Source organism: Maniola jurtina, chromosome 2, assembly GCF_905333055.1.
Source record: "Maniola jurtina chromosome 2, ilManJurt1.1, whole genome shotgun sequence".
In the NCBI taxonomy this organism is placed as follows: domain Eukaryota; kingdom Metazoa; phylum Arthropoda; class Insecta; order Lepidoptera; family Nymphalidae; genus Maniola; species Maniola jurtina.
The window spans coordinates 5,085,974-5,112,793 of NC_060030.1; the positions used below are offsets into that span (position 1 = coordinate 5,085,974).

General features: G+C 37.1%; 3 protein-coding genes across 6 annotated transcripts; 1 reads left to right on the plus strand and 2 right to left on the minus strand.

Moving 5' to 3' along the window:
* Positions 1-134: 134 nt before the first annotated feature.
* LOC123871768 (gamma-glutamylcyclotransferase-like) lies at positions 135-1,420 on the minus strand. The gene is made up of 3 exons (XM_045915709.1): positions 1,196-1,420; positions 758-897; positions 135-491 (listed from the first exon to the last, which is right to left on the minus strand). Exons 1-3 carry the CDS (start codon positions 1,310-1,312, stop codon positions 203-205), a joined length of 546 nt encoding a protein of 181 aa, XP_045771665.1. The 5' UTR covers positions 1,313-1,420; the 3' UTR covers positions 135-202.
* A 208-nt stretch (positions 1,421-1,628) lies between these two features.
* Positions 1,629-6,837, plus strand: LOC123871742 (glycosaminoglycan xylosylkinase homolog). 4 transcript variants are annotated; one of them, XM_045915699.1, is made up of 6 exons: positions 1,629-2,006; positions 2,503-2,640; positions 3,360-3,588; positions 4,083-4,278; positions 5,722-5,922; positions 6,451-6,837. In XM_045915699.1, the coding sequence occupies exons 1-6, from the start codon at positions 1,965-1,967 to the stop codon at positions 6,662-6,664; spliced, it is 1,020 nt and encodes a 339-aa protein (XP_045771655.1). In that variant the 5' UTR covers positions 1,629-1,964; the 3' UTR covers positions 6,665-6,837. The 4 variants fall into 4 exon arrangements, with proteins under 4 accessions (XP_045771655.1, XP_045771646.1, XP_045771638.1 ...); XM_045915690.1 differs by having other exon boundaries at positions 1,629-2,350; positions 5,722-5,918; positions 6,451-6,583; XM_045915682.1 differs by having other exon boundaries at positions 1,630-2,350.
* Positions 6,838-11,086: 4,249 nt separating this feature from the next.
* On the minus strand, positions 11,087-26,759 carry LOC123872343 (short stature homeobox protein 2-like). Its single transcript, XM_045916565.1, has 5 exons — positions 26,534-26,759; positions 23,328-23,515; positions 18,141-18,198; positions 11,476-11,660; positions 11,087-11,278 (listed from the first exon to the last, which is right to left on the minus strand). The coding sequence occupies exons 1-5, from the start codon at positions 26,757-26,759 to the stop codon at positions 11,087-11,089; spliced, it is 849 nt and encodes a 282-aa protein (XP_045772521.1).
* Positions 26,760-26,820: the final 61 nt, after the last annotated feature.

Genomic DNA, 26,820 nt, shown 5'->3' on the forward strand with positions numbered 1-26,820 from the left:
ATAAAAAAATTGCCAAATATTTAACAATAAAAAATTTATTATTTTACATCAACAATATTATTTACATTTATATATGTCATTACATACATATTACATATACATGTTATTACATAATAATAATTAATAGAAAAATATATTTACATTATATAATTTAGATTTACATGGAATTCAATGATTAAAACAATTTATTTATGGATTACTTTTACTTGTTTAACTTTTCAATCATTTTAGGTGATGCTTCCTGCCCATTGTGAGGTATTTTCTTTAATTGTATAATGTATTCTTTTGGCAAGCTACATTCAATAGCTCCATTTACTATACAATCTAAGTAAGTACTAGATGGTCTCCTTTCCAATGGTAATTCTTCATCAGCATCTCTTAGGGGTGGGTTCACAGTTTGTTGATATGTGCGACATTCTATTGTTTCACCCTCAGGAGTCAACACCTCAACAGATTTAGCAAAATACCAGTTAGTGTCCACACCTTCTTGTCTGAAAATTAATTAATATAAAATATTTATTTACATATTATTGAAAACATTTAAAAGTAGCTGACAATCTCTAATTTAAAAGATTTTCAACTTCTTAATCATGTTTATATTTTACAACACTAAGATTAAAATAGGAGCTATAACTTTGTCCAAATGCTAAGGATAATAGATTGCAATAATAATGTTATCTAATACAAATTTTGATGATATGGTAAACTAACTATTGTTAAACGTTGAATGCAGTTTATATATTTAAATGTTAATTACCTGTCTAAGGCTGGCATATCACTATTGTGAAGTCTCCAGACAGCACCCCACACATGTATCTGAGCATTTTGAGTTGGTACTATTGTAGCCGAAGTCCCTCTCCAATGGTCTGAATACTTCATGAAATCTAGTTGATGGCCCTGTAACAGCATATGAAAATTATACCCACATTTACTCATCGTCATCTCGATCGACAAATTTCAAATATTACACAAAAATAATCTATTGCAAGGATCGCCGCAGGAAACGATCTTGTGCCGCTTATGTCCAGTGGGCAGCCGGCAGTGGCTCCCAAGTCCCAGCGACCCATTTGAGATCATCCGTCCATATGCTAGATAATTAGAGATCTCCCAACACTGCGGTCGGGGTCGGTCGTGATTCAGGCACATTTGTAAGACTTTAATTTAATGCCCAGCGATGTAAATGTTACAAACTCACATCAAGTCTGCCAATTCCAATGAACTCTGCAGTCGGGTTGTTTATACGTATTCGCTTCTTCAGCAGGTTGCTGCCGTATGCAAAGTAAAGAAATGTGTCTTTAAATTGCTTTGCCATTGAGAAAAAACGTATTCGTTTTATAGCAGTTTTATTGTTTTAAAATGATGAAAACAACCACACAACACAACTTGCCTTCACACTTCACGGCAGTTATGAATTTTTGACATTTGACTTTGACATTTTTAATCTGTTTAGGACTTGATAATGCCAGACCAGCACAATGCACTTCGCTAGTATCTCTACCTTGTGAGAAAAATCCCTTTTTAATTATAAAATCAAAGATTTCTGAACTTGAATGGCAGTCTGTCACTGTCAAGTGTCAACTCCATATGCTCCTTATGCTAAATGTCAAACAAAAGTCAATATTGGTCAAAACTCAAAACTCAAAAATCAAAATCGTATAGAGAAAGGCTAAAGCTTTTTTTTTTTCTGGTTGGTGGTAAAAACAAAAATTAAAATCACAAAAACATGACTTTCTCTTAAATCGAATGGATACTGGATTTCATTTTCAAAATTACACAGTGCAAGTTAGTAGGTACATACATAGTAAAATGTAGGTAATCAAACAACCTCTAAGCTCAAACGATAATTTAAAAGTGTAGCTTATCTATCAAAAAATTGAAAACATTAATAATTAATTTCAATCAATTACTTTTAAGTGACGATTCGTAATCTCTATTATCTTCAGTGTTATAATAACATAAGGTACATGTTAGTATTTTTAATGATTAGTACAATTACCAGCCAACATGTGAGTGCTATAAGATTAAATCGCTTTTCGCATTGTACATAATGTCGATGAATTATGCTTTTGGATTTTCATTATTCCTTCTCGTTCTCGTCGGCCTGAATATCTACTTTTTCTATACTCTTAACACAATTGGAACAAGGTCTCCAAAGTTTAATGTACCAAGTATTAAGTTAGAATTTACCTCCAGTGTGTTTAAAGATATTTACGATTACCTAAACTATTTGCCAAGCAACTATAAAAGTAAAAATCCAAAATTTTTACCAATACAGAACAGTTTATTAATTTCGTTTAACTCTAGTCATCATAATATTAATACTCAAGATGTGTGGAGCGAAACAGAAAGTGTAAGTAAACATACATAGGCAATTTTTTTTACTTATAAAATCAAAAAGTTCCCACAGGATTTTTGAGGACACCTAATTCCATAAAGACAAAGTCGAGGGCATCAACTAGTCACTGAATGTAATAAATGTTATAATTGATGTTTAATTTCCAGTGGAATAGTGAAGAGTCCCTATTTCCACACACAAATGGAGCTCCGGGTAAAATACTACATGCCATACAAACCTCACAGATAGCATTGGTAGACAATGCTCCTAAAGGAACACAATTGAAACTGTTACTTTTACTTGAAGTAAGTTATCATCATGTTTTGTAAATTACTGTAGCTTAGTTCAGGGGATGTGTTGCCTAGTTGTGACAATACATATTAATCAATTGCAATTTTGAATCAAATAGGTGACCAAATTTTGAGTTTTGAGGGCTTTATCATTTCCTCTGTGCCTCAGAGAGGAAATCAAGCCATCAGTCCCGATTATTATCACTAACATCTGTAAAACCAACTATCTAAATCTCCTCTTATGTTATTATTATAGACTATTGTATGTGGAAGGATCCAAAAACCCACATAACATTGTATCCCAAGAAAACTGCCACTGATTTTCGATATTTATTCAATTCATTGGTTCAGTGTGATCATTTACACATGACACACTTTTATAAACTAATGAATATGGAAAAGTGTTTAAAGCGTGTCTGTCTATTGTTACCTTTTCACATCTTAACTGTTGAACCAATCATGACAGAATTTGCCACACAGATATAAGTAAAGCATGCAAAATAAGTAGCTTAATCAGAAAGTGCAACATGGTGTTTTGTACAGGTTACTAAGGATTAAATACACAAGCCCACCATACCTACGATTGTAGGTGTTCTAATTGGATTACCTTCTCATTTCGAATGCACTATGTTTGCAACATGGAGATAGACTTGGGATATTTTCCTAGTAAATGAAGGACTAAAAAAGCACAAATCCAATCTTTGATTAATATACCTACCATACTTATGTTTAAGGGTAAACAGAAGATATATTTCAAGCCTAAACGTTACAACTTGAACCATGTAATCAATGGGAACATCTATGGAGGCTTTGATCGTCACAACTCTGAAGTGTTTGCCTATTACTTAGCAATGGTTCTAAACTTCAAATGGATCCCACCTTCTGTTATACGCCGCATACATATTCACAAGGATATAGTGCCTGTTGCTACTGCAGGCTTAAAGAGGACTATGGTAAAAAATGGTAATTTAAGTCATCATCATTTATCTAATGGTGCCGCCACATGCTTGCGATTTGTCGCAAGTATGTGGCAGCAAACAGCAAGCGTGTGGACAGGTGTTAGCGTATGCTTGCCAACACTTTGAAGCATTCCGAATGGCAGGCAAACCATCTGTGGTGTTTGTCAATGCTTGTATGTTGTTTGCTACACATTTATTTAAGACATCTATTTATTTAGAGCATCATTTGCTTGAAATGTATTATTAAAATAAGAAAACGCTTGCTTCTATTTTCAATTTTAAAAAGAAAGAAAAAAAATGAATTTATTTGATGGTATTGTCATATTCTTTTTTCATTGGGGCTCTGCAGGTCTTTGGATTCCATGTATCAGTTCACCATCTCCGATCCATTGTAATATGGTAGTCATAAACAAAATACTTGCAATAAAGTACATAGATGTAAAAATATTATTTCATTCTAAAGGTAATGAGAATATTATGCCTTTTCCATAATTTCAGACAGTGGATCATTGTGTATTTACGGAAAATGTTTTTACTGTAAAATAAATGAGACAGTATGCCCTGACAGTAACGGTGAAATTGAAGGAGCTGCAATCCTCTATCTGGACAGACAATTCAAGATTCATAAGTCACCATGGAGGAGATCCTATAGTACCAGGAAAATGGAATGGGAAACTGATAATGATTTTTGTAAGTAAGTAAATATTATGTTTTTTTAATTAATATACAAGTTAGCCCCTGACTGTCTCACCAGGCGGTAAGTGATGATGCAGTCCAAGATGGAAGCTGGCTAACCTGGAAGGGGTATGGCAGTTTTTATCATACCCAAAATATCCCTTTGTTTTATACAATGTATACATGTTGCATGTGTACATGTTGCATGTGTACATGTTGCATGTTAAGTCGCTTGGCACTAAGGCTTTGCCGGTAGGGTGCTAACTAGCCATGGCACGGCTGTAGCCTCCTGCCAGACCAGACCAGACCAGAGATTTAAAAATTATTAAATTCCAAACCCCTGCCGGGAATCGAACTCGAGACCTCCCATTAATAATACCACAGCGCTTACCACTGGAGGTAGACAACGTGAAAAACGCCAGGAACGTCGTATGTGAAAAAAATACTGTATCTTTCGCTTGTTGAATTTATCAGTACACAAACAGGCAATTAGTGTCCTAGTTACGGTTATTGATAAGTTAACTTTTAACTTTATTGATAAAGATGCCTATTTATTGTACCTACACAAAATAATATTTCACACATTATTACATACTAGATATGCCCGACCTCGACTTGGTCCGCGTAAATTTCGTTTTTTTTTTTAAAATTCTGTTAGATCTTTTAGTAGCATATAACTGTTTGGGATGCAAGCTATCTCTATGTACCAAATAGATAATGCCTACGACTTCGTCCAGATAGATTCAGGTTTCACAAATAGACAAGGACTAATCCTGTGGGAACTATTTGATTTTCCGGGACAAAAGCCTGTGAACCTCACCGGAAAGCAACTATTTCTGTACCGTACCTAAAATCGATACGGATGGGTTGTGAAAAGGTAGCAGACAGATAGACATTTCGCATTTATGAACATATTCGTATTATGGGTTACTATACATATACATATTATTGGCGTCACTCAGAAAAGCAGGTATTATTTAAATATTTTTATCGAATTATTGGAATGTCCTCTCCAAAACCAACACAAAAAAACACAAGTTTAATGTGCACGGTTATCCGAGAGTTTTAATCTAAACAAACTAATGCCAAAATAAATAATTTAATTAGAGCGTGATTGCTATCACAACATCTAATTATTCAGTTCACAATCCAAATACCGAAAATATGCGATATCGCTCCGAATCTCGGAAGGAGACTAAACTAAAACCTTCAAAACACCCGTATTTATGCAAGTTCAATCTTGTCGGCCTCCTAGCAACAGATTGTATGACATCGAATGAGCCAAATATCGATTTTATCAAACTACCTGCATTAGATAAATTAATAATTTTATATTACTTTTGACAACTCAAATCAAATTTTAAAAATAACCTTACAATATGTACATACAATTTTTCATAAAAAAATTATGAAGTTTACATGTCTGAATTTTTTTTTACTATAAATATATTTTTCTTTTTAGAAAAGTGAAAGGAATATTAAGTGCAAAAAGGCTACTCAATTTGATTGATGTTGCGATTTTCGATTTCCTCATACAAAATGGTGACAGACATCGCTACGAAGTGTACAAAGATCAGATTGTTTTGCTGGACAACGGCAAAGGCTTGGGGAATGCAATGGTGGATGAATTGGATATTTTAGCGCCGCTCTACCAATGTTGTATGTAAGTTTATATTATTGGTATTATCAAGTAAGATCTTATTTCATAATGTGATATTGTTACCTTACTAACGTGAGAATTACTTAACTGAGTAAAAAATAAAGTCCAACTACTACATAAAACTACATTCAGCTACTTACTAAGCTCCTCACAGAAACGCGTAAGCGACACAAACCATCTTACCATGAACACAGTTTAAATGGCTGAAAACTCGGTTTTAATTGGCAATGCATTACTCAAAAAGTTACCCTCGATTTGTTTACCTAATAAATAATCTAAGAAAAGATAGTTTATTAGCACTTTTTCAGGGCACATAATAAAGGCATCATGCATCATGAAAAAAAAGTAGCCTATTATTAATAATAATTGTCATTGACTATTATGTTACGCATAAAGGCCAGCAACTGCAACGCATTGGCGGTTCCCCTGGAGCTGCAAATGTTCATGGGCGGCAGCAATCACCTAACATCACATTATTATGACCCGCTCGCTGTTTATTAAAAAAAAATAAAGGGTCTATTTTTTTTGCAGATTAACAGCATCAACATGGCAAAACCTAGAAATGATATCTGGTGGTATTTTAACAGATACAATTAAAAAGTTAGGAGCACTGCGAGGCCACACCTTGGCCACAGAGGAACATTTTAAGGCTGTGGAACGCAGGCTACTCAAAGTGTATGCCACTGTACAGTACTGTATTGGTAAACACGGAAGGTCGAAAGTGCTTAAAAATGGATTTTTGTAATTAATATACAAGGCGTAGTCCCTAATTTAATATTTTTTGTGTTACTAACGATTCCGAAAATACGAACGAAAAACGGTTTATTTAAGGAGTGAAAAAATAGCAAGTGCCATAATTTGTGCCAGTGCCTAGATCAAAGTGATAATAAATAAATAAATATTCTATAAGTACAAAGATTGTTGTTTTTATTATTAGGTATTTTTTTGTATCCTCAAACACGAAAAGTACAGATACAGACAACAATCCTTAAAAAGCAGGCCACCAGGATACCATCAAGAAAGCATCTATTGTCTGTAGTTTGGACGCCTCTGGACTCTGGAGTGTATATTATGAAGATCATTATTACTTTTGTTGCGAAAAACGCTTGCCGTTGTATCCATTGAACTTTTTGATTTCTTTCTTCGATGCACATTGTTTACAATTTTATCCGTGCAGTGAATCAAAAGAAAATATCGCATAGGTCACAGTGGCTGCACCTCGTGTGAACGCCTGTAGATGCGACGGGTCTGCCCGCGAAATTCAAATTTAATTTGGTTTTTCGCAATTCATAAACTAATACGACAACGTAAGCTTATGGCATTTTAATTGCGCCAATGGCAGTATCATCCTCAGGTTTATATAAAAAAATATTTACTTAAAAGGGTCCAGTTTTAGAAATTAACTCTAGTATCGACTAATTTGTGAGTTATGGTCGATACTAGAGCTAATTTCTTAAACTGGGCCCTTACTGGATATAAGTAAAAATTACAATAATTAATATTCGTAGTAGTAGTATATTATGGCACAATAAAGCGGGTTGAATTCAATCCTCCATTGAGTACCTAACCTAAATTAGGAAATAACATTTTGCTAAATTGATTTGGGGCCCTGGGTTTCCGATTCGAATTTATATAAAGTCTATGTATACCTACCTAAACGTATAATGGTCGTACGTATATAGGTCTTTTCGAATTTCGATGACGATCCACTGAATCGTCTTTGTCATTGGTGTGATCTGATACCTATACCTAATAGCACTCGTCGTTTTCTTGTCGAACAAAAAACATATGCACCTACTGAGACGACAGGATAGGTAATATTACTACCCTATTACTAAGACTCGGCTGTCCGTCTGGCTGTCTGTCAGTTGGCTGTATCTCGTGAACCATAATAGGTAACAACCAGAAATTTTCACAGAATGTCTATTTCTATTGCCGCAATAACAGCAAATACTGAACATTTCAAAATTACGGCCAAAAAAAGTCTTATTTCTTATACGATGGTACAGAATCTTATTCACCCAAGTATGCGAGTCCAACTCGCACTTGAACGATTTTTCATACTGTAATCAGCTACAGTCGAGAGAAACTGAGAGAAAAATGCAATTTCGATGTAAGTATTTAGTAAAGCTCTACATTTTGTGTAGACCAGACCGGATAGGTACATCGCTCTTTGTTACCTGTATTTGTTTTGTTCTTGGATGCAAGAGTCATCAAGCGTGCGATGAGTGGTGAGCCGGCAACGCTACGCGACATGCGGCAAGGCACGGGATGTTTGTCTCCGATGCTAACACGATTACGCCCAATCAGCAGCGTCGCCGCCCTAATTGGGCGCCCCTATGCGAGGGCGGGCTTTTTTAACAGCTTGCGCAAACATTCTCTCCCTGCCTGAGCCTGATGCCAACAAAGCGCGCGGCTCACGTGAATTAGGATTTCGTAAACAAAGTGGATTACGAAGCGAAAGAACAATATTTAAATATTTTGATATTACTTAAAGAACTCTTTTTTTGACTTCTAGTTTAATCCTTCTTCAAGGCTTCCAAATCCTACTTACTTACCTATTTAACTTTCGTAATGACGGACTAAGAGCCAGCGTGTGCCAGACCTTAGTTATTTTATAAAAGCTGAAACTTCATAGTTGCTGATCGTTTCTCCCTGTGTTAAGGACAATACACAGAGAAACTTTCAGCTTTTCTAAAATAACGAAGGTCTTGCACGCGCTGGCTCTCTTTCTATAAATCTTTGTGTTAGGGAGTTTCCTTGAGGGATAAGACCTGAAATGAGGAGACCTACAGGAGAACCAAAATCACTGTCATAGCCCAAACTACTAGCAAGCAGAAGTGGCAGTGGGTAGGCCACGCCTGTCGAAGAGGTGATGGCCGTTGGAGCCGGGAAGTCCTTAAGTGAAAACCGCGTATAAGCAAGTATGCCTAGTGTGGGATGCCCCCAGCACGATTGGCCCGACGATATAAAGAGGCTGGCAGGAAGTGGCTGGATGAGTTTTAAGGCTGAGGACCGTGGACGTCCAGAGGCTGATGACGATGATGATGAAAGTAATATTGTATTCGTTTTAAAGGTTATTATGCTCACTTGTGGACAATGGGTACATTCGCAATAAAGATGATTGAATTGAATTGAATTGTAGGGTTTACACAAAACATTTTCTTGTGCCGCTTGTACCAGCGGGGTTGGGTAGGTAACCCTGGTAGGCGTAAGGAAACTTATTAGTTCCTACAAGATGCGGGTTAGTAATACTTAGTTTCAAAATTAAATACAAATATTGAGAAAATGAGGTCATAAAATTCCTATGAGGTATGTATCATTATTCATCACTACATATTTTTAACTAGTTCTATGCCAAATGTTCATGTAACAAACGTAAGTAAGTCGGTAGCATTCTTTACAAAACAAATTATTATTATCTATTTTGTAAGTCTTATCTGTTAGATAGACTACGGAATTCCATTATTAATTTTACTCTAGCACCACGACGAGCAATCGGGGGCCGCCGCGGCCGTCGGGGCTGTCGGGCCGAGGCGCGGGCAACCGCCATCCATCACTGCTGCAAATGTAGAAACAATTCGCTTCTCACACTCCAACGAATATACCTACAAAATTATTAGAGTTACCATCTTCTAACAAGATTTTACTACAAAAATAGTTAGGTATTCATAACCTCGTTAGGTATTAGTCTAAACAGTCATTTAGACTAATAATAATTCCTAACGTTAGAAGAGCACAACCATAGTCATTAGTCAGCCATAGTGTATTGTAAGACTAGATTAATCTATGTCCCTATAAGAAACTGTTTTTTTTTTTAATTATTATAGTAAACCCCTATTGTTTTCCGTAAGGATTAGGGAAAACACGACGCCATATTTTATAATATTATTGTTTAAAATTAATCTACTGAATTAATATTGTGGTTTCTGTGGTATTGAAGCTTATGCACATTCACACTTGGGTAGGTAGGAATAATATATTATATTAATTACTAGATGTATGCCCGCAGCTTCACCCGCGTGGATTGGTCAGATCCCCTGCAGCATCAGGATTGAGGAGTTGGAATCCAAATTTTTTATTGAATAATGCCGCAAAGTTCCCTTGACGATTACAAAAAATTACGCAAATCGGTTCAGAAATCTCGGAGATATCAGTGTACATAGTTAGAAAAACACAACTGCATTTTTCAAAGTCGGTTAATAAAGTAGCCTTGATTAATCCTATACTTGTCTGTGATAGTCCCGTCAAAATAGGTTTAGCCGTTCCGAAGATTAGCCCGTTCAAACAGACACAACACTTCAATTTTATTTATTAGTATAGAAAAGAAACAAACTTACTATTGTCTAATTGTATAATTTAATTATTAATAATAGTAAGTAGGTACACAGCTATGAACAGAGCATTAATTTTTAATTTCATTATATTGAATCTTACGATCATATTTAATTAACTTTCCTTGTATATTTACAGTCCTTATTCCTAAAAGTAAATTATAATAATTGAGACAAGAAGCAATAATACATACATATCTAGTTATTAGACAATTTTAAAATTGTATATTCATGAGAATTGAGATCATCGCCTTCCTTTTCGAATACTCATTCACTATCACAGTTAATTCATTTACAATTTTCCGTAATTTTACACATTGGTCGAATTTTTTGTTTTGACGCAAGTCCAATAATTTTGCGTTTCGTTAGTTATTTCGAGAGCCTGGTAGGTATACAGCAGGTAAATATTTATTGGTGAGTAGAACTAGGCCATGCAAGTGTTATTGAATTAACATTTCAGTGAAACAGGAATACAACATGATTTGAACTTAGTATTTGGTTGAAGTAACTCGTGAAGCGAAATTCGAGGCCGAGTACTCAAATTTCACTTTTCACGATGAGCTTTAGCCAAAAGATAAAAATGAAATTATCTAAGAAGGTAGGCAAGTATCTAAATATTTACCTACGCACAAAATTCCCGTTTCACGATATTTCACGTTTTTGAAAATTAGGGAAAAAGAAGTAGGCTATAGTCTACTCACCAACAAATTAACGACTTCACACGAATACCTATATACCTACACTCACGGATTAATTATAATAGACGAATATTTTTGACCAAACGATTTTTTAAATCTTTATTTGGGACAAATCATCATAGGCTGTTGCGTGGGCTATGTATCAGCGGGCGCGGACGCGGCTGGCGGCGGCGTGTGGCCGCGCGCGGCCGCCAGCGCCGCCGCGTGGCGCCGCGCCTTCAGCCGCAGATCCGCGATGGAGGACGAGCGACATCGCGCCGCCAACGCCGCCAGCCCCGCGTACGGCGGACACAGAGCTGCCGCGGCTGCTGCGGCTGCGGTGGCGTACTGCGACATAGTGTACAAACGTAAAATCAGCTTGTATCAAGATGAATGTGGCTAATTCTGTTGAATAAAGTCTCTAAACTAAATTGGCAGGTCTAAAATCTAAATCTGCTATCTTTTCCCACTGGGAGCTTTATGAAAAGGAAAGCCATTATTAGCAATACAAGTCCAATTATTTTAATTTAATTTCCACCACTAACCTGATGCGCTGCAGCTGACAGCAAAGCCGAGTCAAAGGGCGCGAAGGCCGTCGAGGGCGGGTGTGGTGCGAGTGGCAGCGGCGGCGGCGGCGGCCGCGGCGTCGAGCTCGCCAAACGCGGCACTGACACGTATGGCGCCACACGACATGGCTCCAACGGTGTGCCCCCACCTCCTACTAGAAGACCTGACAAGAAATAAATAAATAACTACGCTAATGCCGTTTGTGTGACTATAAAAAGAAACACAGTTTCATATAGTTATATTGGGTAAAAATTTCGACTGAAGTTGTGTGGTCGACGAAGTATAATAAATGTAACTACTATAGCCTTGGTTTATCACTTGTGGTGGTTGATGAGCACTATTAAATGGTGCACCACCACCTACAATAGAACCTACAATAATTCAACACCTACAATAATTAATAATACCTACTCACTCTAGAATTTATGATCTATATTTTCCGACTTAAAAGGTGGTAAACAAGTAGCTTTTCGCTAAAATGCGTAAGGAGTGCAATAAACGACCATGCGACCTTGTTACCACTAACTGAAACTGAAAAAACTGCAAACCTAGCTCCTGAAGGTCTAAAGCGCAGGGAAAATCGCGTCGCTTACACGTTTATCTAAGGTTTCTGCGATATGTTTATTTTTAAGACAATTAAGGAAATCTACCAGAATACTTATGGTTTGCTGCCTAGTTAGCTGTAGGTATTGTAAAAATATCGATCGAAAATTCATAACAGCTGAAACTTGACTACGAGTGAGTAGAGCATGAGATTCATTTCATGTTTAAATGCTTATGAGATTAGCCTGCAGTACCTAAGAACGCGACGTACATAATGAAATTTAATACTGAGGCAAAGTGAGTATAGGTACGCTCGGGTGATGCAAATCGAGTGCCTTCATTGATCCACCTCGATTGGCAGAGACAAACGAGATCGTCGACGCGCGGCAAATCCGCTCAGATCCGTTCCCGAACTCCACTTAATTAAATTGATATTTAAGTAAAGCATAATTTGCTCGTAAATTAAGTGAGATTCGTTGTTTATAGCCCGCTCCGGGCGAAGTGCGCAATTAATAAATTAACGCGGATCTACCCGACTTAAGGTGTTCGGTGATGGTTCGGGGTGTTTTCTAAAAGGTTATTAATTTAATTTTCCGTTCACCTCCAGGCTCAATCAATTGTCTTGGGCATTTATTGTAATTTAACTAGCTTTTGCCTGAGACTTTATGGATGTTTCTAAATTAAATCACTTTTATCAGCTTGACGCGCTTGAACTTTAATATAATACACGTACCTATATTCTGATATATGTTATACGAAGTGGCATGAACAGTTTTACGATCTATAGCTACTGTGGTATTATAATAATATCTGTATTTAGAATAAATTTTTAACCTGCATAATAACGTGTCGCCAATCGAAATCGAAAGTCGTAAATATTGACGTTCGGTCATTTATCTGCAAGTTATGAAGGTGGTGATCTACGTACGTATTATGAATGTAAACAACGTAGATATAGTCTGCAATAATGCAATATCACGTAGGTATGTGTAGAGCGAGCTGGGTTGGACCGAAGCGAATGTGTAAATCAGGGCCCCGGTCGCCCGTCGACATTATCAAAATGGATGCTCCCCACGCGTATGAGTTATTTCCATATTTGACACCGAATTACTTTCGAGAAGTGCCGACATAAATACGAGCGGGAGCGCGTCCGGCGTAGCGGCCACCTACTCATGAACCCTTAGTATGAGCTTGCATTTTTGTAACTCTTGTTACTATAACAAGAGGCGGCTGCTTCCTCTGACGTAGTATCAGAGACGTTTGTAAGTTGTTTTGCAATTTATACTGTAAAAAATTATACAAATATATAATAATATATTATGTAAGTATGGTCTAATGTGCGATTTTCTGAAAGGAACAGAGCAGTTCAATTTTTTCCCATGTTAATCTTGGTATGTATTCTATGACAACATTGGGTCTTCATTACCTTGTTCTGTTCCTTGAGCTTGCATATTTTGACAACGCTAAAATACTTCGATTATCGAAATGTTATAATATCAAGGCCACGGTGCTGAGACAAGCTAAGCCGTTCCATGTCCTAGTTCCATGACACTGAGGATAGGTAAGTTCAAGTTAGCAAACATGTCCTCAGGTGGTCTGTTTAAGTAGGTACATAAGGTCTGAATATGGATGGCCGTAACATTGTGACATTAAACTGATACAGTTGGATAAATCGATTAACGACACTATATTTAATTTGAAAGCTCTTAGGGTAAGAAGTAGGTACCTAAAAACCTTATTTTAAAGCACGAGGTCGTACCCAAGCGATATTGTACGACTTAAAAACGGATGATTTAGGTGATTCATTTTTTAACTGACGTAATACTGTAGAATTTCGATGTTCGAGTATCAACATTGTCGAAATGTGTAAGCTCGTACTGGCCTCCCCGCTCTGTGCGATTCGCCCTTCGCCCAGCGACCGCCGTGCATTTATTTGATTAACTCTGAGTTGTTTAATTTAATCAGATTATAAGGTAAGCTCGCGCGGGGGCAGCCTCGCTCTCGCTTATTTTAAAGCGTCCGGAACATCTTTACAGCGGTTTCTGCGTAATAAAACATCGCCACCCTCGCAGTGCGCGAATAACTTTACAATTTCATGAACAGGGGAACAATTAGGCGTCGATGTATTTTTTTTTTCTTTTTGAATTTTACGGCTGCTTTTATTGTTTTTATAACGGGTGCCGCTCGCCCGAGATTTATGTCTTCGTTAAAAATGAATTCTTAATTTTATGAAGATTCGTTGCCGATGTTGTGTGATTTGTTAGTTAGGTAACTAAAAATATTACTTTTTATTTTGTTTTTATTAGTTTTTAAGTACCTATCTACATCACTATAGCAATAAAAAATACGTTTGTCTGTAGAGTTAGCCATTTATTTAATTGTGTTGACTATAGCTTTGCCCTGTCCTGTTCTGTACAGCATCTTTGTCTGTTTCATTGTAACAAGCGGTTGTAGTCGTAAATAGGTACTTACCTATAATTAGTTTGGTATAAAAACATTATGTAACAAAGTCAAAATCATTTATTCAAAGTAGGTACAATTGTACTCCTTTTGAAGATCGGAATTGTTAAATTTGTACGATATAGTGGTGATAATAATTAATTACGTAACTTAAAACTAAAGCTACGAAACTAACTTTACTTACACCCATGACACTCAAAACGCAACGCACTCAAACGCATTTAATAAAGCAAGTCATTGTACTCATGTGAATTGATAATAACATTCTCGTAGAAACATAACGCAAAACCGCAAGCAATTGCGCGAATATGAATCAATAATAGCATTAGTAATCTCAACGCTTCCTAAAGGGGCAAAACATAACAAATAACCGTTTCATTTCACTTTACATGATTGTTCTCGTGTTAGTCGGCGGGGCGAGGCGAGGGGGGCACATAAGTTAATAAGACATTTAGCAGGGGACGGCGGGATTGCGTCCGAATGGCTCCCGCGGGGAATCATTTTATTCGATTCTGGAGAGCAGCTTTTTTCCGCTTTACGCTCTGTTTAGCGGTTCTTCGGGGCTCTCGCAATCACGGGAAAGTGGGATCTTGGACAATCCCGGCAGCCGTCAGCTTAAGTTTGTCGACGAGCTCTTATGAGCGGGGACAGCACTCGCCACAAATTTTGTGTATTGTCTTAATAATTGATCATGATAACACAATATCATTTGCGGGGTAATGTGTAAGTCGGGAATTAGGAATATGGGACACACATTAAGAAATTGATATTTGAGATCTAATTAGAAAAATTGCATATTTGTAATTTATCTTACTAATTTTATAAACGCGAAAGTTTGTAAAATCAATGAGTTTCCACGGGATTTTTAAAAACCTATAATCTATATCCACGAGAACGAAGTCGCGGGCTTCAGCTAGTTATATAGATTTCTGCATCGAATCCAGACTCAGTAGGCTATGGCTACGCACACGCTACGACGTAGCGGCCTACGCCACTACTACGTGAGAGAACTGAAATTATTTCGCTATCATTATAAAGCCACATAAAATAAACCTATATTTAATTTTTTTTTTTCAGAAAGTGCTTAGTAGGTTGCAATATACGTAGTTGACACATCCCGGCATTCTATTTTAGAGAGGATCTGTAATCATTATAGCGAAAACTTACAACGCTATCATAAATTTTATCGCACACTTTATATTGCTACAAAAGTCCATTATAATAATATTATGTTAAAATTTTCGAAATACAAAAGAGATAGACATGCAACAAGTTTTTAGAATTAGGGCAGGGCTTAAACTGTAAAGTCAATTAGTATGTCCTTTTACTCAGAACTAGCTTATGCCCAAGACTTTATCCGCGTCGATTTCAATTTTCAAAAGTCCCGTGGGAATTCAGATTTTCCAGGATAAAAAGTACCCAATGTCACACTTCAGGTCTTCAACTATTTATCAATGTAATAAAAATTAGGTCAATCAGTTGTTCAGTTGAGGCGTAATTGGAGGACAAAGCAACAAACAAATACACTTTCGCATTTGTAATTTTGTAATAATAATAGGTAGCTTGATTATCCAAGACTTCTGGGTGCTTCTGGCACAGTAAGTACCTCCCCCTTTGCTACGCGCGTGCTACGACGTCGCGACGTAGCGGCCTACGTGTGCAAAACGAAAGAAATCACTTCGCCATCAATAATAATAATCTAAAGCGACATAATAATTTTTGCTATAGTAATTTTTTCAGCAATTATTTTTCTTGTTATTAATTAGTATACTAGTTGACTTTTCCGGCTGCGCGCGGGTAGAATTTCTGAAAACTCTTTTTAAAATCTTAAAAGTATAAAAAAGATAAGTATAGGATAAAAAAAAACATGCAAAACCTCAAGGTTCTAGATCCAGTAATTTAAGCTGTACCTTGATCTGTCCGTCAGTTTATATTTTTATATAGTAAGTAATGCCCCTGAACTAAATATCTCGATCTGAATGTTATCAACTTATAGACCAAATAGTTGGCTGTGATATTATCAGAAAGAACCGCTTTGCGACTAAACAGGATCACTCAATCGCTAAGTGCGTTGGTCCATTCCCCAAATTTATCGTTTTCCGTGTTTTCCGTGTATCGCTCGCGAGTTTTTTACCGATTCGCGCGATTCCCGCCGGCCCGTTTTAATTATTCATCCGTGTGAGTTATGGTCGAATTAAAAAACTGTTAGAGTCCGACCGGCGCGCGGCGCGCCAGCGGGAACTGTAATCCAGTTAGACGGAATGATGGAGAATGCATAATGTGATAGCCGTACTTGCGTTAGCTATGATTCCGATACTAATACTACGGGGTTTTAATAATAAGACATAATCCATTGATGTGTGATAAAGTTTCTTAATAGTTATTGGGATATTGATAAACTCATTTCTAATTTCGTGTAAAGAGTACCGCTTTGTGCTTTTGAGCTTAATGTTATAAATGATATTAGATGTCTCTACTTAGCCATATCTCTAGAGTCCTAAATGTTATACCAAACCTAACCTAACTGATGATAAAGTGAGGAGTAATTATAATATGTACCTATAAATGCATAGTCACAAAAGATGTTTCAATTTAACACATTTTCCTACTTAGCCATGTATTTAGTGGTTTTACGTGAAAAATCACCTTTATTCTCTATGGTATTGTAACAATCTTATTATAGCAAGATAAATTAAAAAGTTACATATATATGCAGTAGGTAAGAGGGCAGTGTAAATTTCCACCCGAATAAATGTTATTGTGTGCAGCGAGCGATGCCAACTCGGGGGTAGTAGTTTGCCAGAATCATTTGCAATTTCTACTTTTCGACTCCATTAAGCGGTGAATTTATTTAGCATAATACGTGATTCGAACATTTGTTTCCATTATAACTATCATTACCAGCGTTAACTACATTTTGGTGTTGTCATCTCTACCGACGAGTTGCATATAGATAGATATCTAGGTATACTTACCTACCTTTTTAACCCCCGACCCAAAAAGAGGGGTGTTACAATTTTCACGAGTGTATGTGTGTACCTATCTGTGTATCTGTCACATTTCACGAGTGTATGTGTGTACCTATCTGTGTATAGCATCGTAGCTACTAATCTAATGAACCGATTTTAATTTATTTTATTTTTGTTTGAAAGTTGGCTTGATCGAGAGTGTTCTTAGCTATAATCCAAGAAAATCGGTTCAGCCGTTTGAAAGTTATCAGCTCTTTTCTAGTTACTGTAATTTTCACTTGTCGGGGGTTTTATAAATTTTTAATTTACACTTGTGTTTTATTTTATTTGCAATCCGTATTAAATGCAATCAAAATGCTATAGTTTGTTTCTCTATTCATATGACTCTTAATTAATCGACTTCAACATCATCATCTCCAAAAAACAAAGGATTTGGACCAAGTTGCGGGCAAAAATTTCCTTTTCGAAAGTAAATGCAGACCCTACAGTGCTAACTATTATTGGAAAATTCCAATCTACGAATAACTATAATTGTCTGTTATTCGTAAATTGAAGTTTTTCATTATGCGGAACCATTGCAACTAAAATAATCACAAAAAATGTAGGACTGTACCTATACCTAATGTGATGAATGATACAAGCAAATATACCTCCTTAGATTCAAATCTTACCTTTATGCATTTGGCTCTCGTGTTTTCGACACTTGGCACGTCGATTTTGAAACCACACCTAAAAACATATTAAAAGGTAATACATAAGAATAATAAAATCAAGTGAGCAATGTTTATGTAGGTAAATAGCTTAAAAATAAAATACGTGATGTATCGAATATTATCGATCGACCCAATAATACCCGATCCTTTCAGGGAACTCTGAACAAATATTAAAAAGAAATTTACCAGTCCCTATTAAATAGAGAGTACGAGTAAATCATTAGACTAAATACTTATTTAATGTATCTACTTAAAATAGTACGATAACTGACGTAAAAGACTAACTACGGCCTAAACCGGTGGATTTAGAAACTTTGTCGGTTCTTTCTACAACGTATTCTTTCTACACGCTCTAAGGAAGAATTTACGAAATTCCTACTGGATATTTGAAAAAACTTAAACATGCCCTAAATCCACGCTAACGAAGTTGCAGGAATCAGCTATAGTATCTTTAAACGTTACTTATGCATAATTTTATAGATACAAAATAATATCTACAGTAATAGATAATACCTATGCTGAAATCAGGCTAGAGTAGAAGAAACATAAAATATTCAAGTCACAGAATAGAAAATCTCATTTTCTATTCAAATACGTACCTACATACCTACCATACAAGTTCACAACCTGGACGTAAATAGCACAATATACAAATAAATAAATTGAATTGAATTGAATTTAAATGAATTGAATTGAATATAATAAGTTTATGCAGTCTATTGGCGTATTCCTCATTGCTTAGGGTCATAACCTTTTTCAAATATGTTAGGTTCTTGGAGTAAATAGCACAACATACGTATAATAGGTACGTATTATGCACTCCATTAGTGGCGTATTCCGGATTGGTTAGTGTCAACCTATTTCAATAATGGTAGGTGCTTGGGATTTAAAAGTGTAAATTAAAAATTTATACACCCCCGACAAGTGAAGGTTACAGTGCCTAGAAAAGAGCTGATAACTTTCAAACGGCTGAAGTGATTTTCTTGGATTATAGCTAAGAACACTCTCGATCAAGGCACCTTTCAAACAAAAAAAAAACTAAATTAAAATCGGTTCATTCGTTTAGGCGCTACGATGCCACAGACAGATACACAGATACACAGAGACACAGATACACACGTCAAACTTATAACGCCCCTCTTTTTGGGTCGGGGGTTAAAAAGTCGATCATCTATCTATCCAGTCAATGTTACAATGCACACAACATGTAAGGGAATGTTATATTATGTGGACAGCCAGTCACCGGACACAGGTAGATAAATAGGTAGGTAGGTACACAGACGTAGACAAATAGGCAAATACGGTTAACCGCATTAGCGAAGAGGGCACGCGGAGCGCTGATTGCAGACAGGCTGCCGTGCCTACAGCTGCCCCTCGCTTATACAATATCTTTATACTACAAATAAATTAAATTGCAGTGTCTGTTTGTGTTTTTTAAAGTGTGTCTGTCTGTCTGTCTGCTACCTTTTCACGGCCCAACAGTTTAACCGATACTGACGAAATTTGGTACAGGGTTAGCTTATATCCCGGGGACGGACATAGGCTTTTTAGGACGGACTTTTTATCTTGGAAAATCAAAGAGTTCCCACGGAATCTTGAGAAACCTAAATCCATGCGGACGAAGCCGCGGGCATCCTCTAGTTCTTCATAACATGATAATTGATTTGTCATTAGTAGGTATTAATTTAGTTAGTAAAATATTTTAGGTTAATTATTATAATATCATATAATCATTATATAATATAATATTTAAATTGCATTTTAATTGAAATTGCAGTCAAGAATTAAGTACGCAGAACGTAGTTTATAACGTAGACCTCAACTCTACGAACCCATCAACCCATAACCAGCCATATCCGGGATCATGATAATAAATCACAAAACCGATCAAGTGCGAGTTGGCCCTCGCTTGTTTAGGTAGAACCCTAAAAATGGCCTCCTAATTTGTAAAAAACGGATTTTCAAAAATCCCAATCGACTGAAGCTGACCTAAGTTGGCCTTTACTTCAGTTATAAGATATACTTGTACCCATATCTAATAACTCAAGTAAAGGGGCATGCTACGCTGTGTCATAAAATAATAGTTAAATATATAAAAGCTATAAAGCTTCACTTAATCATGTAAAACGAGGCAAAATTAACAATAAGCACTAATTATTTAGTGAAACATATCTGCTTATTTGAAAACAAACTTTCGTAAATATAATATACGATAACTGATAGTAGCTAACTAGGGGAGAATTCATTAGCTCTGATTGCATTAGACAATTCCGACTAAACGGCAAGCAAACATGTAAATATACCTCTTCATTTTATGCTAAACATTCCTGTTGGTATAAGAGATAATCGAATTTGGTTTATGGCCTGCGACCCGGAAACGAAATGCATGTTATGTAGGCAAATAAAATATAAATACGTAATAAGTACCTATATATTGTTGTGGTTTAGAATGACCAAAATGGCAAAGAAAACAATAATTTAACAAAGAACAAAACCCCGAGTGCATAAGTACCAAAAAGTGCATAAGGACCTGTCATCCCGTCTTGTGGAGTCCACGGGTGACCGGAAATCTGGCAGTCACCTTGGTCAGCATATTAGTCTGGCCATTCAACGAGGTAACGCAGCCAGCGTTCCGGGCACCCTGCCTCGTTACAGTGATTTGGATGATATTTTTGTTTTATAATTTTTACATTTAAGTATTTTTAACATTTGTGAAAATCTGTATTTATAAAAAAGTAAAAACAAAACAAAAAATAAATAAGAACCGACTTCAATAACCACACACACTAAAAAATAAAAAAATAATTTAATTTATTACTACTTATACTAACAGTTTTTGGAGCCGGTGTCAATTAGCTGCACGAACCTTCTACTTTTCTTATTGTTTGTGACTCCAGTCTCCACATTGGCACCTCATTGGCACCGACTCCACTTACTTTAATAACGGTGAAGGGCAACATCGAAATAAGCATGAGAGTTCTCCATAAAATAATGTTTTCAAAGATGTTAGATGTCTGCGAATCTGGACTTGGCCAGCGTGGTTGACTTACTACTGCGCTTCTCATTCTGAGAAGAGACCCATTTCAGTAGAGGGCCGGTGGCGATGGGTAGAGACTTGAGATGATGAAGTCCGCCTAGGCCGGGTAGGCCGTAGTAAGACCGCCTATCTATTAATTAATGAGTTATCTCATTTCGGTGTAAATGAGCTCTAATCTGCCCTAACAAGGAATAAGTAGTTGTGTTACTAAACACCTCGCCTTGACACTAGTGAAGACGTAGTGTTCGGGGGCAGGGCTTTTATCTATTTATTCGTTTTTCCCCCACGACCGGACACCACTTAACGCCGATCGGTCACTAATCGCGATATATCGCCGATAAACCTGAGCACTTGTTGGATTAAATCTAATAGTGTGAGGGTATTCAATTGAAGACCCTATTAAGAAAAGTACCTTCGTACATATTTAAGTCCTTCCAAGTAGCGTAATGCAGGGCGTAACCAGAACGCTGGCAAAAACGAAGACAGGCGATAGTACTGTACTGATGATTACTGAAGAGATACCTTTAACAAACTACCTTTTTAGGGTTCTGTACCTCAAAAGGAAAAACGGAACCCTTATAGGATCACTTTGTTGTCTGTCTGTCTGTTCGTCCGCCGTGTCTGTCAAGAAACCTATAGGGTACTTCCCGTTGACCTACAATCATGAAATTTGGCAGGTGGGTAGGTCTTATAGCACAAGTACAGGAATAAATCTGAAAACCGCGAATTTGTGGTCACATCATTAAAAAAACAAAATTAAAATATGTTTGTTCTATTCCAAGTGGGGTAGGTATCATATGAAAGGGCTTTACCTGTACATTTTAAAACAGATTTTTATTTGTTGTATAATAGTTTTTGATTTATCGTCCAAAATGTTGGAAAAAATACCCGAGTACGGAACCCTCAGTGCGCGAGTCTGACTCGCACTTGGCCGGTTTTTTTTAAATCCTGTAGTTTTTAAAACTGACCATATATTGCAAATAAAACTAATTGTTTGTGTAATCAAAATATAGTATGGTATCAGATGATTTCTAATCCGAGATGGACGATAGGGTGATACTTGTTAGCTGTAATTACGTGCATTAGTAATAAGGGACGCGATGTGACGGTAAATTCTAATTGGTAGGGGATACGAGTATGTCGGTAGCTCCTAATTGATATCGCACGTGCTAATTTCAATAGCGTGTTATTTTGTAATAATTCTGCCATACAACATTTTTAGATAACTTTTTGTCTACATTGTGCTGATTGAATAATTAACACTAACAGACAGAGCCCAAAGAACTGATTACTGAGTTAATTTGTAGGGTTCCGTAACCCAAAAGGAAAAACGGAACTCTATAAATCACTTTGTTGTCTGTCTGTCCGTCCGTCCGTCCGTCCGTCGTGTCTGTCAAGAAAACCTATAGGGTACTTCCCGTTGACCTAGAATCATGAAAGGCAGGTAGGTAGGTATTATAGCACAAGTACAGGAATAAATCTGAAAAATTAAAATGTGTTTCAATTTTCAAAGTAAGATAACTATACCAAGTGGGGTATCATATGAAAGGGCTTTATCTGTACAATCTAAAACAGATTTTTATTTATTTTTATGTATAATAGTTTTTGATTTATCATGCATAATATTGGAAAAAAAACCCGAGTACGGAACTCTCAGTGCGGGAGTCTGACTCGCACTTGGCCGGTTTTTTTAAAAGTTATCTTTTACTTTTGGTCCCGGAAAATCAAGGAATTCCTCGGGAATTTTCAAAAATCTAAATCCACGCGAATGAAGTCACGGGCATCATCTAGATTATAATATACTTAGTCTATAGAAAATAAATTAAAAAAAAAATTTTTTTAGCATATCGAACCATGATCGAACCCGTTAATTCTAAGGTTAGCTGTTTTTATATAAAAAATATTAGCCATGACTAATATTCCCCTTTCCCTCCAACTAAGTGTAAAGCTGGTGCTAGGAGTAGGTACGACAATAGTGCAACGGGTGGGGTTCGAGTCGCCGACCTTTCGGAATTCAGTCCGTTCCTCAACCGTTGAGTTATTGAGGCTCTACTAATATATGATTTCCGCACTCTAGCGATAACATATTATACTTAAAGGTACATTACCTGCACTCTAGCTTCACTAAGGCCGAGGCGCTGGCTAAGTTCTTCGCGCATGAAGGCATCAGGGTAGTGCGTCTCGTCGAACAGCCGTTCCAGCTCGCCCAGCTGCTCCAGCGTGAAGTTAGTGCGCGAGCGTCGCTGCTTGCCGCTGCTGTTGCTGTTCACGGTACCGTTAGACTTGTCCGTGAGATCTATTGTGAGGACAATTTTGAAAATTATTTGTTTTCATGGCCATAAGTACCTTCAAACGTGCATAATATTGTAAATCGTTTGAAAAGTACAACCGCCGAGTTTCTTGCTGGTCCTTCTCGTTAGTAAGGGCATACGAATCAGGCAGTGTTAGGTTCTAGGTTAGGTAAAAGCACTTGTAAAAGTTTATTCAAATTAAAAAAAAACTTTCACAGCTCTATGCTGCTTTGACACCAGAGATAAATAAATGAATGAATAGGTACACGACAGAACGAAAGCGATAAAGTAATTCATTAGAAGAGTAATTTAGGTAGAAGCAAGGGTAGAAGATACAATTTCGCAGCATTATCGCTGCTCACAGCATAGCGTCTCTATATTATGGGTTCAGAGCTAGATTTTAGTTCTTTACGTCTTTGGTTGCTTGGATGATGCCAGGTAAAGTAAGGATGCGTAGCATTAACGAGATTACACAATTAGGATTGCATCATTTTCATAGCCTAACTTAACCTAAATTTTCATAGCTTTACTTAAAAGCCGGAAATTGTTGGGAAACTTACCATTAAACTGTACCTAGAAGCGGTAAAAATAAGAAGATCTTAGTAGTTTCTATATTTTCTCTCTAAAAAAATATTTTGTATACCTTACAATATTATGAACAAAAAAAACAAACGAACTAACAAATTGGTACTGAAGTAAGCATAATGCTAATCTTGGTCACAGTCAAGCTCTAGATGCTGCAGAGTATAGACGGTGAAATGTTCGATCGAACGAGCGATACGTTAGAGAGTGTCGTTTGAAGCAATTTAGCAAATTGGGAAGCTCTCCTTTTTATACGGCAATTATGTAAATGGAGGGATTATCCAAACGTAGGCGGCGCTGCGGGCCACACCCTCTCCCTTGACGTCCCGAGGGCATTTTAACTCCTTCAGCATCTTAGACTTGCGAACGGTGATTAATTGTCTAACGATCTACAAAATACCCCCGCTTAATACTCGGTGATTTATTCGATTGAAAGTCCTTTCATCCACCATCGCTGTATAAACTCGCATACTTAATAAATTACTGTCAGAAACGAATACTTCGATAGTTCTCATAACATCGTGATATCGCAGAATCTCTAGGTACTCTCTGACGCAACAACAAATCCTGTTTCGATGCCCAGTTCTTCTTCTTCTGTACTGGGTTTCTTTCCCCACTTAACCGTCCACAGACCACTGTTGCAACTTCTATTCTAGATAACTCCAGCCAGTCGAATTCACTCAAGAATTCAAACAAGTCAGTCAAGGACTTCACGGCGTGTTGCTGAGGAACCAATGTAGGCTCGATTCCTGGCTGTGTCAATCACTATAAATACAACCTTTTCTTTCTAAATAATTTTTAAATATACTTATATTACAAAAAATACTAATAAAAACACTATCACAAAAAATTATAAACCTTTTCTTTGTTTTACTTTAAATCATGGCTGTGTGAATAAAACTTTAAGACGTCCCTACTACATATTTCGTTGAACTTGATAGCTTATGTTCATCATCACTTTGTAACTTGCAGTTCACTGCAGGGCTCAGCCTTGTTCACTTGCACGCCATATTTAAATAGGTACTTCTGCACTTGACAAGCTGATTCCCGTTCATTCCCGCTGCCTTTGTGATATCGTCGTGCCTCTGTGCAGGTCTGGTCTGCCGACACTTCTGCGACCAGTGCGCGGTTACCATTCCAGCTGCTATCGGCTCCAACATCCGTTCTTCCTACATACGTGCCTCAGTTGATGGAGATGCGGATGAACGATGTCATCCGATTGAGTTGAAATGAATAGTTTTTAGCACTTATGTGGAGGCTTCTATCATAATACACTATCAGATCCAACACATATACAGCACGCAAGTCGTTCAAACAAATTACCTACTAGCTAAGAGGAATTACTTACGGCAGCCACACGGGAAGGCTTTATTTTAATTAACTAAGTAGAAAGTAACTAAGTAGTCAGGTAAATATTATTTTATGTTATTGAAGCGATCCGATGGGTAGGTTTCATACACAAGCAACCTCAAACTTACTGGTCCGTCTTTCCACCAGGAGTGTAGTAGTGTACATAGTTTTGTAGTAAGTACAACCTAATAGGGATTATAACTTCATCGTGAAAAGTTATTTGTAAACATTAAACATTTATATCGCTTGGAGATCGCTGGTGAACATGCACAAAATACATCGGAACCGACGACGACCCGTCGCACCATTGCGCTCGTTGGCTTGAAACCACTCGCCTGAAACACGCGGCCCCCCTTTCAATTGTTTGCTGTTTTATCAATATATAATCTCTTTATTCATTTTATAAAACACAGCTATAATATAATCCTTCATCCAAGAACACAGCTGATTGTCTTGCAGATGTTAAGCCGGCGGCGCACCTACACCAGATCAACCAGACTGTACCTGATACCTCGGAACTAAAATTTATCATCTCATCATACATTTTTATTTCATAGGATAATATTTAGCATTGCAGTTTATCATTCAAGATTGCTCACTAAAACTAGGCTGCTAAATTGTTTAATTTGACCATATAAGATGCTACAGAAGCGATATTTCTGTCTAAATTTATTTTATTTCTATTTTTATAGCTATGTAGCTAACAGATCCAAAACCTGACAACAGAATATATAAATAAATAGCTAAGTACATACGTCATAGAGATAGGTATTAATTCATCTAAGACATACTTACCTATTGTAAAGCCAAATTAGGTCAAATAAACAAATAACTTTCTATAAAACATTTGAAAGTAGTCAAAGTAGTCTATACAAATCGGTCTACTACTGTAGTTTGTCTGGCTCAGTGGCGTGCTCAGGATTTGAAGTAAAAGTAGGGGGTAGGCATTCAATAAGTAGTAATTCATTAATATATAGGGGTAAACAATTAACAAAAGGGGTTGTATTATGTATAGTACCTACTTGTATGCCTCTATGATCTGCACGCCACTGGTCTGACTGTACGATAACAACCACAAAATAAATACTTACCATGTTTATGGTCATCATCATCCTCTTCCCGTTTATAGTTCTGCACAGGCACAGGGGACACGAGCCAATTCCGCGGCCTCTTCGCCGGCGGCGCCTTCTCCTCTAGCGCGGTGATGTCCACCTCCTCGTCCACGTCGTCGGCGTCCCCGGGCTCCGGCGGCGGTGCCGGCGCGTCGCCGCCCTCCAGCGACTTGCTGACGAAGTCCGCCAGCCGCTCCATCACCATTACTGCTCCAGACACGCGACCGCGCGCGCGGCCATCGCCCGCCACGCTCTACGGAACACAC

Bases quoted from the DNA above. Each gene is read 5' to 3' on its own strand.
- LOC123871768 (XM_045915709.1), bottom strand. From the start codon at position 1,312: ATGGCAAAGCAATTTAAAGACACATTTCTTTACTTTGCATACGGCAGC. The intron at 898-1,195 runs GTGAGTTTGTAA...ATGCTGTTACAG, and splicing joins TTGGAATTGGCAGACTTGAT to GGCCATCAACTAGATTTCAT. The intron at 492-757 runs GTAATTAACATT...ATTAATTTTCAG, and splicing joins GATATGCCAGCCTTAGACAG to ACAAGAAGGTGTGGACACTA.
- LOC123871742 (XM_045915682.1), top strand. From the start codon at position 2,048: ATGTCGATGAATTATGCTTTTGGATTTTCATTATTCCTTCTCGTTCTC. The intron at 4,279-5,721 runs GTAAGTAAATAT...TTTTCTTTTTAG, and splicing joins ACTGATAATGATTTTTGTAA to AAAAGTGAAAGGAATATTAA. The intron at 5,923-6,450 runs GTAAGTTTATAT...TTTTTTTTGCAG, and splicing joins CCGCTCTACCAATGTTGTAT to ATTAACAGCATCAACATGGC.
- LOC123872343 (XM_045916565.1), bottom strand. From the start codon at position 26,759: ATGGTGATGGAGCGGCTGGCGGACTTCGTCAGCAAGTCGCTGGAGGGC. The intron at 18,199-23,327 runs GTAATGTACCTT...ATATGTTTTTAG, and splicing joins TTAGTGAAGCTAGAGTGCAG to GTGTGGTTTCAAAATCGACG. The intron at 11,279-11,475 runs GTTAGTGGTGGA...ACTATGTCGCAG, and splicing joins TGTCAGCTGCAGCGCATCAG to TACGCCACCGCAGCCGCAGC.